Genomic DNA, 13,815 nt, shown 5'->3' with positions numbered 1-13,815 from the left:
GGTGCGGGTCCGGCGGGGGCCGCGGGGTGCCCGGGCCGCCCCGCTCCGCTCCGCTCCGCTCCGCCCCGCCCCGGCCCGGCCCCGCTCGTGGCGGCGGCAGGATGACACGATGGACGCGGGCGGCGGCCCCCTGCTCCCCGACAGCGTCCTGTTCGAGATCTTCCTGTACCTGGACCACGCCGACGTGCTGTCGGTGGGGCTCGTGTGCCAGCAGTGGCGCGCCGTGGCCCGCGACGAGTTCCTGTGGAAGGAGCTCTTCTACCGCTACTACCGCGTGTCCCGCGAGGTGCCCCGACACCCAGGTGCGCCGCGGGGCTGCGGCCGGGACGGGGCGGGGGGGCCGGGGCCGGGCCGAGCCGAGCCGGGCCCACGGCGATCGCCGCCGGCGCCTCCTGGTCGGGGCCTCGCGGCTGTGCTGCAGGCTCTGCCCCGCTCTCGTCCGCGCTGGGGGTGCAGGCGGCAGGCGCCAGCCGGGCCCGCTGCTTGCACGAGCCGCGGGCGGCAGCTGCGGTGCGGGGTGCGCGGGGCGTGCGGCGGGGCCACTGCACGGCGGGCGGGTGCTAGGGCGGGGGCTGACCCACTGCGCTGGGCAGGTCGGACTTGATCTTGGGCTCTGCTCGCAGTAGGAAAATGACCCATTAGCAGGCGGCACTGGCGGTGCGCCTCGCACGGCCCTGCCTGGGGAGAGCCCTCGGCGGTCTCGGTGAGGATGATCACAGGTTTGTTCTCTGCTGCTGCTCTCTTGCTGAGGAGCAGGTGCTGAAAGCAGTTTGGTCCCATCTAGGAAGGTAACCCAGTTCTGTCGTAACAGCTGAGACAGGTCCTGGGGACAGGAGTTCTTGCCACCGAGCTGGGCCTGTCTGGGAATCAGAAATGCCCCTTCCCAGTGTGCTGCAGAGGCCCAGGAGGGCCGTGGCTCCCAGGATGTGTATCATGCTCCCAGCATTGCCCATGGCAGAGAGAACCGGCTGCCTGCTCTCTGGCTACAGTTGCTACAGAAAGATAAGAAGCCAGGAGGATCAAGCAGCGGGGAACCTGTCTCCCTTCAGCAGGGAACACCAGTGCAAGAGAGCTCTGAGGAAGAATGGAGAAGTTGTGGATGTGACTGTTCAGGTTGCTTGATTTTGCTTGTGCAGTCCCTGGAGTTCCTTTGTATTGAAAATGTTATCTTTAGGCTTTATCTGAGGCTCTTTGGCCAGTCTCATTCGCTGCGTGTCTCTTGAATTGAGTAAGCTGACAGCTGCCTTGTTAACTGGGAGTGAACTAACTGGGAGTGAGCAGTCAGTGTAGCTCAGTAATGTGCTTGGGCACCTCCCAGGCTGTGGAAATCATTCTCGGGGGGATGATGGCAGGGTAGGTGGGCAGTCCCAGGAGCTGGGGAAATGTCTTGCAAGCCTGCCTGGCTTGAGCAACTCTGTGGTGTGGTGAATGGCATCCAATGGCTCTCATAAGCATTGAGATTGTTTGGCCAGATGGGATCTGTCCTGACTGCATCCCTGCTGGGTGTGCTGGGAGCAAGAGCCTCTGAGGGGGACGACATGCCCTGCCATGTGAGCAGTGGTGGGATGTGCTGGCAGCAAGCTGCTCCCTGCCCCAGGAGCAGGTGCCTCCTGGAGCTGCAGTGAGTTCCAAAAAAAAACTGTCCTGTTGAGTGTAACTAGGAAAGTTGGCCTTTATCCATATAAATGTCTAACTCCTTGCTTCCCTGGGATTTGCTGCTGCAAGAACTCTGTAGACTACCTTATTGGGCACTTCATTAAAGATCTTCCTCTTTGTTTATCTCTTTGCTAGCAGTCAGTATGACTTCTCTGAGTGTATTCCAGGCTCCTCTACTGCACTACTCTTCTTCTGCCTTGACATTTTGTATCTAGTTCCAGTTCTTCTCTTTTGTTTCCCCTATCTTTTGTCTCATTGAGATGTTCTTTTCTGGTCTCATACACCTTCTGAAACTTCCTTAATTCTGTGTCAGACAAGACACAGATAATCAGAGTGGAGCCCTGTGCCCTGAGGAACAACTTCCCTTTCATCACATGATAGATTTGTTTGCACTGTGCTGGAGCACGTCTGCAGTTCTGACTGCTGTTTCGTCATGAGCAAAGTTGTTGTTAGATAGCTAGTAGCTGTGTCCTGGATGTTTCTTGCAGTGACTGTAGTAGCTTGGAAAGTAGTGATATGGTGAGAAGTTGTGTGTTTGTTAGGAGAAAAGATTTTTCTTGTGGGGGAGAGTGGAGAAACTACAGAGAAAAATGTTAAGCTCTGCCAACACAACTGAAGCTGCAGGGACTGGAGCCACGGCGGAGCTCCTGGTATTGCTGGTGGCTGTGCTTTATTAAAGGCTGATTCTGCAGCTGCTGTGTTCAGCTCAGGTCTGTTGCTTCCCTGCCATTTGCATTCCTATCAAGTGTTCCTGCTTCTCTTCCAGCTGCTGTCTCCTGGTATGACGAGTTCCAGAGGCTCTACGACACCATCCCTTGCATTGAGGTGCAGGCTCTGAAGGAGCACAATGACCAGGTTTTGCACCTCAGCTTCTCCCACTCTGGCTGTCTGTTTGCGTCGTGCTCCAAAGACTGTACTGTTAAGGTAAGGAGGAACCATCACCTGTACAAAACTTTGTTTTGAGTTAGTAGGGTTCAGCTGTGAGAGTAGCATTCAGAAAGGCTGTGGGGAGGTGAGGTTTGACCAGGAGTCCCTGGACTTATTCCTTTTCCTGAAGGTGCTGAGTTGTTCTCAAAGCCACAGCAATAATGACTCTCTCAGTTGTAGCCTGGAAGGTGCTGCCTGGTTCTGGCTGCTTTCTAGGTGCAAACTGGTCCCGCCTTGGGTCTAACAGAGGTAATGACCTACTGCAGTCTTGCATGAGTGGTTGTCTTGAGAGAAATCTCTCTCAACATGCTTAAACCCAGCTGTGGCGATAACTGTCATTGCCTGGCTGATAGAGAAGTTTGGAGAAGTCCTGCATTTAGCTGCTCTCCAAAGCTGCTGACCATTTTCCATCAAGGGAGTTGACAGGGAAATTGGGACTTGGAAGCGTTTACATATGGTCTTCAATAATTTTTTTGTTGCCTGGTGAAAGCTGGCAGGACAGGTGGAGTGGAACTGCCCTCTGGCTTCTTACAGCTTCCTGACTGTTCATTTATCTGTCTGTAGATCTGGAGCAATGAGCTGGACATTTCCCTGCAGCACAGCTCCAACATGAGGCCATACAATTGGAGCTACACACAGTTCTCCCAGTTCAACTCTGATGACTCCCTTCTTCTGGTATCAGGTGTCTTTGTGGGGCCTCACAACTCATCATCAGGAGAGATTGCCGTAATCAGCATGGGTAAATACTGTCTTTGCCTTCAGTGGGGCTTCCTGGAATATGTAAAGTGGTGGGAGCTGGGGCTTCTTTCTTCCACTTGCTCTTTGTAGGCTGCGGCCCTGACCTCTGCTTGTCCTGCCTTCCACCATCTGTGCGAAGAGGTCTAGATCGCAATTCCGTAGGGTAAACCTTCTGGATAGCCGTAGGGATAACTCTACTCAGGTTATCATGTCATCACCTGAAAGTGCAGTGTGGTGTGTGTGTGTTCTCATTCAATTTCAGCTCTAAGTAAGAGTCTGGGCAAGGCAAGAGTTGTCCACGTTACCAATTGTCCTGAAGCCACCATTTCTGACTCAAGCAGTGCTAGTCTTGCCCTGAGGTCTCATGTGGTTTGAGGCACAGTCATTCTGTCCTGCTCTACCTTTTCTGTTGCAATTCTGTGAAACCCACTAAATCTAGCTGTATTGTCTCTTGCCATCTCTGTTACTGTCCCAAAACCAAGGACTGTTGCTAAAGGCACAGCTCTCTTGTCCAGAAAGGCCCTAAGTCATGACATGGAAGGATGAGAGTATGTGATGTGTATGACTTGTTCTTGTCCGTGGGGTGTCTGCTTTGGGCCATTGTCATGGTTCCACTCAAGTGGGCAGCCGAGCTCCACCACAGCCGCTCTCTTACTCCCCCTCCTCAAAGAGGAATGGGGAGAAAATATGTGAAAAGGGCTCAAGGGTTGAGATAAGGACGAGAAAATCATGCAATAATTATTGTAACGGGCAAAACAGACTCAGCATAAGAAGACAGTAAGATTTATTGCTCATTACTAACAAGCTAGAGAAGTGAGAAACAAAGGAAAGAAAACAAAAGCACCTTCCCCCCCCATCCACCCTCTTCCACCTCCCCCTGAGCGGCGCAGGGGAATGGGAGAATGGTGGTTATGGTCAGTCTACAGCACTTCTTCTCTGCCGCTCCTTCTTGGTCACTCTCGTCCCCTGTCCTGTGGGGTCCCACCCACGGGATGCAGTCCTTGATGAACTGATCCGGCGTGGGCTTCCCACAGGCAGCAGCTCTTCAAGAACTGCTCCAGATATGGGTTCGTACCGCAGGGTCCATCCCTCAGGAGCAAACTGCTCCAACCTGGCTCCCCCACGGGCAGCAGCTCCTGCCAGGCCACCTGCTCCTGCGTGGGCTCCTCTCCACGGGCTACAGGTCCGGCCCGGAATCTGCTCCGGCAGGGGTCTTCCACAGGCGGCAGCCTCCGTCGGTGCAGGGCCACCTGCTCCACCGTGGTCTCCTCCACGGGCTGCAGCATGGAACCCTGCTCCACCGTGGTACTCCATGGGCTGCAGGGGGACATCCTGCTTCACCATGGTCCTCACCACAGGCCGCAGGGGACTTCTGCTCCGGCGCCTGGAGCACCTCTCCCCCTCCTTCTACACTGACCTTGGCACCTGCAAGGCTGTTTTCTCACTCCCTTCACTGTCCCGGCTGCTGTCTGGCGCAGCGTTTTTTTCCCTGTCTTAAATATGCTCTCACAGAGGTGCAAAACATCGCTTATTGGCTCAGCTGTGGAAAACAATGGGGCCCTTCCCAAACATGGGGCAGCTTCTAGATCTTTCTCACAGAAACCACCCCTATGGCCCCCTGCTACCAAAACCTTGCCACGTAAACCCACTACAGCCATGCTTGGAGAAGGGCTCTGTAGCTAGATTGCTCTATGGTCTGGATCTATTTGGCTGTCCTTATGCTTTGTTTTCCCTGGTGCATGCATTCGCCACAAATCGCCGTAGAAGAGAGAAATAATCTGCGTCCGTAACAGTGCCTGGAGGCTGGATGGTGTTTGGGCAGTGTCTGCTCAGCTTTCAGTGAAGGTGCTGCATCAGTGCTGTAGGCTGAACCTTGAACCCACCTCCCATACCTTCTGCCATGGTTTCTCCAGGACCCTTGTCAGGAGCCATCAACTCATGCTTGTTTCCCCTCCCTTCCAGAGAACTTCACTCTGCTTTCCAGGGTGAGGAATAAACCCTATGATGTGTTTGGCTGTTGGCTGAACGAAACCAACTTGATATCTGGCAATCTGCATCGGATTGGACGTATAACCTCCTGTTCTGTGCTCTGGCTGAACAATGCTTTCCAGGTAAGGTGCCTTTGTTCCAGCTCCACAGGCAGTGCAGCTTCCTGCTGGCTCTTGTGGGAGGAAAAGCTGATGAGTGGATGGGAGAGGGGAACAGTGGCTGAGTCCCCTTGTCTGCCCTGTTTATCTCCTTTGACTTGCCTTCTAAATATTGAGCTCCAGGCAATCCTGGCATGAAGTTTCTCCACGCTTGGTATTATGGTATGTGTTGCAATGTTCTTCCTCTATCCTCTGCTCCCATTAATTCCTGTTCCATTAATTGGGATGAAGACCTGAGGGGAGTGCCCTAGAGCATGTTTTGCTAAACAGGAGAACAGATGAACTACATCAAGGTTGCTGAGGTCCTCAAGGCTCCCATTATAAAGCTCAGCTTGGGGTGGCTGCAGCCTGGCATGTGTCTGAGCAGTGACCATTCTCCTACTTGGCAGCTCATGGCATTGTTCCCTGGAGGTGGCTGGAAGGCTGGGTTCAGTCCTGCCTGCTACTACCGAGGTTTGTAGGCCAGGTGCTGTCTGTTATGCTGTGATGAGACTCAGATATCAGTGTGTGCTGGTTCTAGACTGCTTGTTCATTTTTTTTTGCTACTTGTACTGCTCAGACATGTTGCTCCTCCGTCTTACCTCTGTCCCCGTGTCACAGCCACACATCGTGTCCTACTTCTTTTTTTTTTTTTTTTTTTTCAACACAAACCTTTGATGCTCGTCCTAGGTGAAATTCCCTGTGGTAGCAGGGATCCTTTCAAAAAATACTTCTCTGTGCTGCACTGACATTACAGCATTAACTCATCCATCTCCAAGAGGCAAGGAAGGACCTTGCCCAATTTGATAGAAATATTGAAGTGTGGTTGCAGACAGCAGAAGCAGTTAGGTAGGAAGAGACTTGCTTATTTCTGGGAGCTGATAATCCATCTGATGCTGCTGAGGGGCACATGCAAACTCCAGGAGCACTGAGGTCCTCTCCCTCTGCTTTGTGTAGGCTAGAGGGATGGCGCTTCCCACTGCACCTGTTTATTACAGAGACCTGTTCCTGAAATTCTTGTAATGCCACAAGCAGTGCCAGCTAATGATCTCAGGCAGGAAGGTGGGAGCAAGGCTGCCTGGCCTCTGAGTTCCCAGCTCAGCTGTTGTCTGCCAGCAAAAGCCTGGCCCTGGCTTTTTGTTTCAGCAAGCCCACCTCCAAGATGGGAAGGAATATAGCAGAGCTGGCCAGCCTCTTGGGCCAGCGCTCATGGCAGTGCTTAGAGATGCCCAGAGAGCAGTGCTGAGAGGTGTCAGTGCGTGACTGGTGGCTGCACCATGGGCTCAAGTTCAGGGCAACATCTCTTAGTTTGAGCGGAGGCTTTATGAGCGATGTTGTGGTGAGCTGATTCCTGCTTACTTATTTTATTTGCTCCCAGGGCGTAGAGTCTGAGAATGTGAATGTAGTGAAGAGACTGTTCAAAATCCAGAATCTGAACGCCAGCACTATCCGGACCGTGATGGTGGCTGACTGCAGCCGGTACGATTCCCCAGACCTGCTCCTGGACTATGAGGAGCAGCTGGCTGCCTCCTCCACCTGCCCAGTCTTTGATCTTGGCAGTGACAGTGAAGAAGAGGAGGCCAAGCCCAAGCAGACTCCAGAGCCAGCAGTACAGGAATTGCCAGATGACGGGGGTGTGACAGCAGAGGATGGGCTACAGCAGTTCTTTGATGATATCATGGAGGGTCGTATGAGGCCTGCCATGACTGAGACAGAGTTGGAGACCAAGGTGGCTGAGCTGTTCATACGCAACAGAACTAAACCACCTGAGGTGAACCTGCTCCCCACAGAGAGCAACAGCAAGACAAAATACTTAATCTTCACCACAGGATGCCTCACTTATTCTCCACATCAGATAGGTAAGGCTGTGGTATGAGCTCCAGGGCATGTCTGCCTTTGTAGGGGGGTGTGGGCTGCAGCTACAGTCCAAATCTGAATCTGGAAAAGACCTGTGTTAATTTGCCACTTGTTTGTGGTGACTGAGTTGCAGTTCTGCTCAGGCTGCCTTCTCAGTACAGTGCCAGAAGCTTTTGAGATGCCTTCAGTGACTGGAGAGAGTTCTCTCCCACAAGCACTTGAGGTTGTTTTGTTGCTACCAGGCTTGACACTTGGTGATGCAAGAATGTCATGGTGAGGATTAAGCAGGAAATCAAGAATGATTTAACATTAGTCACAAGTTGCACACCGGTGGGTGGATGTGAAGGGCAGTGGTTGCCCTGATTGTGGGAGGGCCTCAATCCTAGCCTCCCTGTGGAGGTTGGAGAGGGCGTTGGAACACGGCTAGTCTGAACAGCTGGGAGTTCATGGATGTGCGGTTCCCCCAGCTCTGAGACTGAGCCCTGTCTGCCCGTGTCCTGCCTGCCTCCTGTGCAGCCCGGGGTGTACTGACCCTGTGCTACCTGGCCTTTCAGTGTTGGTGTGACCTGGGTGGTTGAAGCAGAACCAAAGGCTTGATGCAGGAGGGGTTTCACAGTGGATGATCAGCTGTTTGGGTGGGTGTTTCCATGCCAAGTTGGAGCCAGGCTGCCTGCTAGCTCTTGGTGGGGTACCAGGGACAGTAACTGCAGCAAAATCCAAGAAGGAGCACTTCTGGAGACCTTTTTTTTGGGGTAGGACTTCCCTCGCTCATTCAGGGCACTCTTGCTGAGGCACTGGAACTGGGAGAGACTGAAGTTATAGGAAATCAGTGCAGTGATGAGCAGAAGCAGATAGTCTGCCTGCTTTTCAAAAAGCTCCTAAAGCCAGTTTAGTGGAAAGGACCAGACAGATCAGTAGAAATGGAAGGAGGGAAGGAAAGCTGCTTCCACACAAGAAGATTCTTCAGTAAAGCCAGGCAGTTTCAGTTCCTTTTGATGCTTGTGCAATTACGGCCTCTTTCCTGCTTCAGGCTCTTCTAACCCTCCTGTAACTTGGGCCTACACCAGCACAGCCCAGTAAGGCAGGGAAAGGCTGTTTCCAAAGCTGTAGACCACCTGGAGAAGAGTCACTCGGCCTTTGCCTGCCTAAGACAGGAATGCAGCCTGGACTGCGTGTAGCTGTGATGCTCTGTGCTCCTGTCCCTTGCTGGGGCCCACTTCTGGGCATCGGCGCTATCTCACCTGATCTGCTGCACATGAGCACTTCTGCAGGAGGTCCCTTTGAGTCACTGTCTCCCTTGTGCTGGTGGAAAGCTTGACTCATGGGCAAATCTGCCTGTTCTGTTGGCTCGTGCATGTGGAGATCATATAGCTGAGTTTGGAACTGGGAGCTTAGTGACGCCCAAGTGAGGAAGAAGATGCTGGTGAGCAGTGACAGTTGGGTGGGAAAGGTGAAGGTCCTGGGCTGCCCAGGTTCAACTGTGTGATGTGAAAGGGACAGTGTGGGGTAACCCCTGCCTTGTTCCCCTGGGGAAGAGAGCTACAGTTAAGGGTGGTATGCAGTGAGTCCCTCGGAGGGGCAGTGGGATGGTCTTCCAATTTCTTTTGGGCATCCAGGGAGAGCTGAGCCCAAGCGTGCCCAAGAGCTCCTGAGGTTTGTGGGAGGCCTCCAGGAATCCATTGCATATGGTCTGTGTTTTGGACCTCTGTCTGCAGCTGGAAGGGAGAGGGCTTGACCCATCTCCCTTTGTCAGGAAGTTCAAAAACTGAGTCTAGTTCTGGCTTAAACCCTTGTTCTTGGAGCTTTCCAGGCTGACCCCCAGCTGTGCTTGACAGCGACAGGAGGAAACCCTGTGCAGCCAGTGCATCTCACGGGCCTTCTCCAGAGTGGGTACTAGAGGAGATGGGCACGGCCCAATGATTCACTGATTTACAATGGGGTGGGTAAGGAGAACCTTGCTGCAACCAGGGTGCCTCCCAGGCCAGTGCAGCTTCCGAGGAGCACCATGGCCTGGCGGGAGGCTTGGGGCCAGGTGCGGTTGCACCCGCTGGGTTGGCAGCTGGGCACTGGGCAGCTTGCTGCTTGGGGCTGAATGTGCCAGCATGTCATTTGTATGCACTGTTCTGGCCAAAAGCACTGCTAGCGAGAGCCTGTGAGCAGCTGGCATGGACAGGAGCTGTCTGCCAGTCCCTCCCTTGGTCCTTGGCCATAAATGAGCCAGTTCTCCTTTCTTAGCAGCACAGAGGGAAGCCCCTTCTTGAAGTCTGGGGACTTCCATCAGCCCTGCTTATCTGTTGGCAGCACCCTGCAGAATTCCCTGATTCTCCTTTTTGTCCTCAAGGGATTAAAAGAATCTTGCCCCATCAGATGACAACTGCTGGGCCAGTGCTTGGGGAGGAGAGGCGCTCGGATGAATTCTTTGACTCACTGGATCATGTCATTGACATCCATGGGCACATCATTGGCATGGGCCTCTCCCCTGACCACAGGTGAGCATGATGAGATGGGAGGCAAGCAGGGTAGGTGCTGCCTGCTGGTGTCATACACTGGAGGGTTTGGGTGACAGCTGTTTGGAGACTTTGGGGTGAATGGGAGAAAAATTACAGAGACTTCTCTGCATCAGGTTGGGGTGAGGTACTCTGCATTATGGCAGGCTGCCCATGTACTGGCTGTGCAAAATGGTTAAAAAAAAAAAAAAAGTCTCAGCAGCTGGGCCACCTCACTCAAATGCCTGCAGGCCGGGGTTGTCCCCAGGGACCTGTTTGTGTACATGCACATAGCTGACAGGACAGTGGTTACTTGTCTTCCCCTGAGTGCTGGCAGTGAATGAACTTCACCTTCTGGAAGATACGGTATGTGCTCTGAAAGAGCACGTGGCCCTGCTCTATTTATCCCAGACCTGGGAGCAGTTTCAGACCTTTGATGCTGGAGTGCTGCTGGCCTGGTGGCTGGAGCAGGGAGCCTGCACGGGCTGTGTACATCTGAACATCTCCCCAGATCCCAGCAGGAAATCTTTGCTCCCTCTGCACTGCTGAGCCCAGTTCAGGATCAGGTCAGGCAAGGAGCCTTGGAAGAGCAGAGGAGCTGCCCCCAGCTTGCTCCCGAGACAGAGGGCTAGGCTGTCATCTTTGGAGTTGGTTTTAATGAGATGAAGGAGGCTCAATCTAGTCTCCAGGACCCATCAACACAGTTGTGGTGGCCCATTCCTTTCCAGGTGAGGTAGGAAATGGTTCATCACCCTGTTGCTGTGTTTCAGCCTGAATTTCAGAGAGCAAAACTGTGGGCTTTATAAGGACCAGGGCAACTGCTCATCCCCCTCCCTGCCTGCTTGTGCTGGGGAAAGGCTTTTACAGCTGGGGCTTCAGGAGCTTTGGAGTGTGTGTTGAGGCTCAGGATAATGTTTTTGCTCCTCTCCCCAAGATACCTGTATGTGAACAGCCGTGCCTGGCCTCGGGACTGCATCATCTCTGACCCAATGCAGCCACCCCCCATCGCTGAGGAGATCGATCTTCATGTATTTGACCTGAAGACAATGAAGGAAGTGAAAAGAGCTCTCCGTGCACATCGGGCCTACACACCCAATGAGGAGTGCTTCTTCATCTTCCTGGATGTCAGCAGAGACTTTGTGGCAAGGTGTGTGGTGATGGGGACGGGCAGGATCACACAAGGAGGGCCTTGTGTGTTGCACTGCCGGCTGGCTTGTGCAAGCAGGGCTGAAAACTTCTGCAAGCAGAGCAGGAAACGGGAGACTTGTAAAAAGCAGAGTGACAGAATCAAAGGGTGTCTGCTCTGGTCCTGTTGTGAAATCAGTGAGGAAAGAGGAAATTTTTGGCTGTGGCATGTTTGATAGTGGGTGGTGATCTGCCCTCTTAGGAGCTGCAGGCAGCAGGTGCTGTAGGGTGAGTTGCAGGGATGGTCCTTACTGCAGCCCAGAACAAGGTGGGTTCACTGCAGGTGCCGTGGTGCGAGCCTGGCCATGGGTTCAGACACACAGCCTGACTGTTCACGTGCCTGTATTGCTTTGAATGGCTTTTCTTGCTGCTGCTGTGAGGCCTCATGGGAATCCACCTCTGCCTATGGCATAGCCTGGGTCTCAGAGGGCATTTGCTTGCCCAGGTTGCATGCTGGTAGGTGATGGGACTGCAGATGGAGGCTGGGGCCTTTGGTTGGGTCAAAGCAGCTGCTGCCTCTGTGCAGAAGGAAGGGCCTGGGGGAAGCAGGTTATCGGGGCTGCCTGGGTGATGTCCTTACTGGTGTCTTGTCTGATGCAGTGGAGCAGAAGATCGCCATGGCTACATCTGGGACCGGCACTACAACATCTGCCTGGCCAAACTACAGCACGACAACGTGGTCAACTCAGTGGCCTTCAGCCCAGTGGAGCAGGAGCTGCTCCTGACAGCCAGTGATGACACAACTATCAAGGTGTGGCGCTCCCCTCGCACGGTGCGAATCCAGCAGGCCAGGAAGCCCAGGCCCAGGAAACTGCTCTTCTCCTGGCTCATGAACCAGAGAAGCTGAATCCAGGTTCACTTTCCCCTGCAGCTTTCTCACTGCAGCCACCTCTGGAGCTTGCAGAGCTTTGAGCCCTGCACAACAGAGACAAGCTCTGGGCACACCAATCCCATCAGCTGAGTCAGGAGGGACCCCAGTTGTGGGAACTGCTTCCTCCTCAGAGTATCCAATTCAAAGACAGAACGTAAGAGCTGAAGACCTGTTCCTGGGTATGGTGGGCAGCAGCCGGAGCTGGTCACTGCAGGGTAGCCTCCCCACAGCTTATCACAAACGCTGCTACTTGGTCACAGCTCTCTCTGAGTGAGCTTTGGCATCTGAGAACAGACTGAGGCGTGTCTGGAGGATTTCTGCTATGTGGGCCTGGGATGTGCCTGACCTCAGTCATGAGAGCTACTGGCTGCAGAGCACTTGGCAAAAGCAGCGGTACAGTGCTGTGCTGCCTTACTGCAGGACTCTTAATATACTGGTTTTATTAATGTTTGTTTGTCCCAAACCTCCATGGGTAACTCGTCTGGCTGCTGGGTGTGCTGAGTGCCTCCCCACACACAGTGTTAGGGCCATGGAGGGCAGCAAGGGCTGAAAAGGTGATGGCAGCAGGGGAGGCAGTGCTGGTGCAGGGCAGGAGGTGCCTGGCTGGTGTCTGTGGCGTTTGGTTAGCAACCAAATGGTGGTACCACCAGTTTCCAAATCTGAGTGGGGGAAGCTGGTGGTAACATGGTGCTGGCTTTGCCCCCATCTTCCTCTGCTCCATAGCAGTTAAATAAGCTATGGTATCGGTAACACGTTCATTCCAGAGGATCTGCTGACCCTTCCCAAGGCAGTAGCTGTGAGGATGGCTGATGTCACTTGGCTGTCTCGTGGTCACTTCCCTCCTATGCTACTCAAACTGGCACTTTAGGTTTTCTTGGTATGTTCTCTGTGAATAGGTGTAGGCACCCACAGGTGAACGGGTGGAGGCACAGCCCTCTTGCCCAAAATGACATTTGAATAAGCTGCCTTCCACCTGGGTTGACTCCTCTTGGGTTCAGTGATCAGCTCCCTATGAAGACTCTTTTGAGGGCAGGAGCTGGCTTACTTTAAGCTATTTTGAACTCAGTGTTGTTTACTCCGTTGTCCCCAAAGCTTTTCTCTCTCTAGCAGGTAGCCAAATGTTAAGAGTCTAAAATTAAGCTCCTAATCTTGTCTTGGCCTAGACAGCATGGGCCCACAACTCCCAGGGCCAGCAGTGACCCCTGGGGCTGCAATTACTCCTGGGAGCTGGGTTCCTGGCAGAGTCTGGAAGGGAGCCAAACTCAGCATGGGCTGGAGGAGCAGTTTCGGATCTCTCCTGAGCATGGGAGTGCCTGGGCAGTTGTCTGTGCCACTCACAGCCTTGCGTTGCAAACGTACTTCATGGAGGCAGTAGATACTGTCTTGATACGCACTGATGGCTTTAACGGCTCCTAAAGCCCTTGGCAAGAGGGTCTGTACCCTTCTTGCTCTGCCCCAGCAAGTGCCCATGGCTTTATCCAAAACCCCTGTACTCAGGTTTTCTGTCTTCGTAGGACTTCTAGAAACAAGGGAGTCCATTGTGTGCATGTGTGTCTATGGGTGTGCACACAGGATCTGAATCCAGCTCTGTCCAATTACACATCAAAGGTACAGAGTCTCTACCTTCCTCCTCTCCTCCCCCAAGACAGTGAAATGTTTTTCCCCTTGGCTCAGTGTAGTAGTGAGCAAGGCACTGAGGGTTTATGTTTGTACCAAGTTTTGCTCTTCACTATGGCATTGAATAAATATTCTGCTAAAGCATCTCTGCAATGTGAGTTTGTTTTTCCTAGTATTTTTTTTTTTTTTCCCTACTGAAGCCAGAAGCACAATACTGCTCTGTCTGCTGCAGCCCCTGCAAAAGTAGCTGTTGTTCCAGGACAGGACAGGAGCTAGACCAGTCACCAGCATCCTCTTTCAGGCTTTCAACATTCAGCCATTTGCATCAGGCAGCACCTCTGTCTGCATGAAT

The 13,815-nt window shown here is 53.3% G+C and overlaps 1 protein-coding gene across 1 annotated transcript; it reads left to right on the top strand.

Annotated features, from left to right (window-relative positions):
• The first annotated feature begins 52 nt into the window (after positions 1-52).
• On the top strand, positions 53-13,616 carry FBXW5 (F-box and WD repeat domain containing 5). The gene is made up of 8 exons (XM_032200291.1): positions 53-302; positions 2,423-2,580; positions 3,148-3,322; positions 5,284-5,432; positions 6,826-7,306; positions 9,646-9,793; positions 10,725-10,937; positions 11,576-13,616. The coding sequence occupies exons 1-8, from the start codon at positions 110-112 to the stop codon at positions 11,820-11,822; spliced, it is 1,764 nt and encodes a 587-aa protein (XP_032056182.1). The 5' UTR covers positions 53-109; the 3' UTR covers positions 11,823-13,616.
• Positions 13,617-13,815: the final 199 nt, after the last annotated feature.

The sequence above is a fragment of the Aythya fuligula genome, chromosome 19, assembly GCF_009819795.1.
Source record: "Aythya fuligula isolate bAytFul2 chromosome 19, bAytFul2.pri, whole genome shotgun sequence".
Taxonomy (NCBI): Eukaryota; Metazoa; Chordata; class Aves; order Anseriformes; family Anatidae; genus Aythya; species Aythya fuligula.
Note: the sequence above shows the minus strand (reverse complement) of the source record. Positions and strands in the feature narration are given on the sequence as shown.

Excerpts from the sequence above, each read along its gene's own strand:
- FBXW5 (XM_032200291.1), top strand. The coding sequence starts at position 110 with ATGGACGCGGGCGGCGGCCCCCTGCTCCCCGACAGCGTCCTGTTCGAG. Across the intron at positions 303-2,422 it reads CGAGGTGCCCCGACACCCAG|CTGCTGTCTCCTGGTATGAC; the intron begins GTGCGCCGCGGG and ends CTTCTCTTCCAG. Across the intron at positions 2,581-3,147 it reads CCAAAGACTGTACTGTTAAG|ATCTGGAGCAATGAGCTGGA; the intron begins GTAAGGAGGAAC and ends ATCTGTCTGTAG.